Source organism: Camelina sativa, chromosome 8 (assembly GCF_000633955.1).
Source record: "Camelina sativa cultivar DH55 chromosome 8, Cs, whole genome shotgun sequence".
Classification (NCBI taxonomy): Eukaryota; Viridiplantae; Streptophyta; class Magnoliopsida; order Brassicales; family Brassicaceae; genus Camelina; species Camelina sativa.
Genome location: NC_025692.1, coordinates 14,602,131 through 14,604,452, shown reverse-complemented (window position 1 = coordinate 14,604,452; position 2,322 = coordinate 14,602,131). Strand labels below are relative to the sequence as shown.

The 2,322-nt window shown below is 34.1% G+C and overlaps 2 protein-coding genes across 5 annotated transcripts in view; both read right to left on the bottom strand.

The window, feature by feature from the left end:
* The window catches only part of LOC104709532, a 2,406-nt gene extending 1,308 nt beyond the window's left edge, over nt 1-1,098 (bottom strand). Inside the window, exons 1-5 of the mRNA XM_010426128.1 lie at nt 1,055-1,098; nt 904-964; nt 722-783; nt 233-616; nt 8-98 (exon numbers count right to left, since the gene is read on the bottom strand). Coding sequence (XP_010424430.1) covers nt 8-98; nt 233-616; nt 722-783; nt 904-964; nt 1,055-1,098 — 642 coding nt within the window. The remainder of the gene's footprint in view (nt 1-7; nt 99-232; nt 617-721; nt 784-903; nt 965-1,054) is intronic.
* The window catches only part of LOC104707172, an 8,971-nt gene continuing 8,406 nt past the window's right edge, over nt 1,758-2,322 (bottom strand). For all 4 annotated transcript variants that reach the window (XM_010423471.2, XM_019228478.1, XM_010423470.2 and 1 more), the window contains one exon: nt 1,758-2,142. In XM_010423471.2, the coding sequence (XP_010421773.1) occupies nt 1,948-2,142 (195 nt within the window). In that variant the 3' untranslated portion in view covers nt 1,758-1,947. The remainder of the gene's footprint in view (nt 2,143-2,322) is intronic.

Genomic DNA, 2,322 nt, shown 5'->3' with positions numbered 1-2,322 from the left:
CATATACCGGAAGATGGGCACTTTCAAGTAAGGAGCTTGAGATGACAGAGTTAGCGTTCCAAATGGATTTGTTGAGTTGTTGAGCCTGCTTGCATGATCTGCATCATCAGAACACATAAACGTATCAGCAAACTATTCACTTATATAAAGATTCAAATACAAAAGGAGAAAAAAGAAACTACATGTGAAGAGGATATCCGAAAGATGTGCGTCAAACATAAGATTGGTTTACCTTGAAGAAGCCATTTTCAGGGAGAAAACAGACCGAACCTCCTTTGATGACGAAAGTGTGGCCAATAACTTGGCGAATGCTTCAAAAGTCGAGGCCTCGGGAGGTACTTCGAGGAAAAGTGAACTGTAACAATACGCTGTCAAGCACGCAACACTTTTCTTGAGAAGAGCTATCCCTTTCTGCAGATCTCTGTGTGACTCAATCGAATGAGGAGAAGCAGCGGAGTACTTAAAGCTGCTGTTTCCAGTAGAGTCCAGACGGGATTCTTTTCTTTCGGATTCCATGGAAGCTACACCAAAGTTGCTGGAGTTTTTATCTGTCCATGAGTTTTCAACGCTGGTTGAGCAATAATTTCGGCGGGGTATGAAGAGAGGATACTCGTTGCTAAAACAGAACAAATGACAGGTTTAGTTTCATTTATTTTTACCATCTTTCAAAGCACACATATATGTAGAATGATGACTCCAAAAAGGGGAAAAAGGATTGTACCTTCGAGTAGGAGGACTTGCGTCCCAATAGGAATTTCGTTGCCATATACGGGAGCAAGAGCCCTGTGCGTTGAAAAACCAACAGACATGGACGAGTTTACAAGAGGAGAAAGTAAACTATAATCTTTTTGCTGATAGATGATTTCTTGCAATGCAAATGTATTGAAGACAAAACAATCATACCGCAAAACCTGAGCTATGTAGTGCAGGAGCGGCTAAGTTGTGNTTCTTAATATAGAAAATTCTGGAAATTGTATAAAATTTTAATAAGTGATATGTCAAATTTATATTGGTTGTTTAAAATCCTATGTGNCAAAATTTGGTCTTACAAAACCGGATATATACCACGGAATAGGAAAGGTTGAAACCCAAATGCATAGCCTTAAAAAAGAAAGAGTAAAACATTACCCTAAAGAGACAGCAAGCTCTTCTGANTTTGCAATTTATCTAAAAAGAAAATTACTAATATTTAGCAATATATATATATATATATATATTAGTAATATATAATATTTTTACTAATATAAAGTTTTACTAATATAAAATTAAAACAAAATTAAAACAATATATATATATATATAAATATTATTTTACTAATATAATTAAAACAAAATTGTATGTACGTTTGGGTTTACAAGTGGTTAGGGTTTAGATTTTCTAATTAAAACGAAATTATGTCGGTTTGGGTTTACAAATGAGATGGTTAGAGTTTAGATTTTACAATTAGAACGAAATTATATGATAGTTTGGGTTTACAAATGAGATGGTTAGAATTTCAATTTTTATAATTAAAATGAAATTATATGCCGGTTTTGGTTTACAAATGAGATGGTTATGATTTAGATTTTACAATTAAAATGAAATTATATATCGGTTTGGGTTTATAAAAAAACGGTTTCAGCTTTTAATTTTATAATAAGATATATATATATTTTGTTTCCTTATTTTTATAAAGAGATGAATAAACAAATTCTTAAATGTATTATGACAAGGCAAATTCACATTGGTTAAAATAAAGTTAGGGGTGAACCCAAGAATTGTTTTTAATAAGCTCAATTTAGAAATTGAAATAGTGAAACTTACACCAAAATAGTAAGATTCGTCTGGTCTTGTTCAGTTCTTAAACGCAAGACGAAATAGAGAATCTACCGATGATTTGTGTTTCTGTACATTGTAAGACATATATACAAAAGTATTCGCTTCACTCAACAAGCAAGAATCCACCCTTCATTTCTTCTTAGCATCGATAAACATAGCACGAGTCCAGTGTTCAACATCCTCGGACTGTGAAGGTGGTGGCGGGTACTTAGGATGCTCCACCAAAGCCCATCCATTCATATCGTTGTTCTTCCGGGTTGATGATGCCGTTGCAGAGAGATAACTGGCTCCTGAATTTGGATCCTGGTTATAACTTGCATTCCTCTGCTCGAAAATATTTAAGAGTAAGAGGTGTCGTTAGAAAGAGACCGTGAGGCAACAAAACATATGAACTGCTTATGCAAAACCAAACACCAATCAATCCAAGTAAATGTCAACATCTACAAAGTTTCGTCATTTGTAAAGGATTTGGATGAAAAATCTAATGTGTTACGACATATCTGG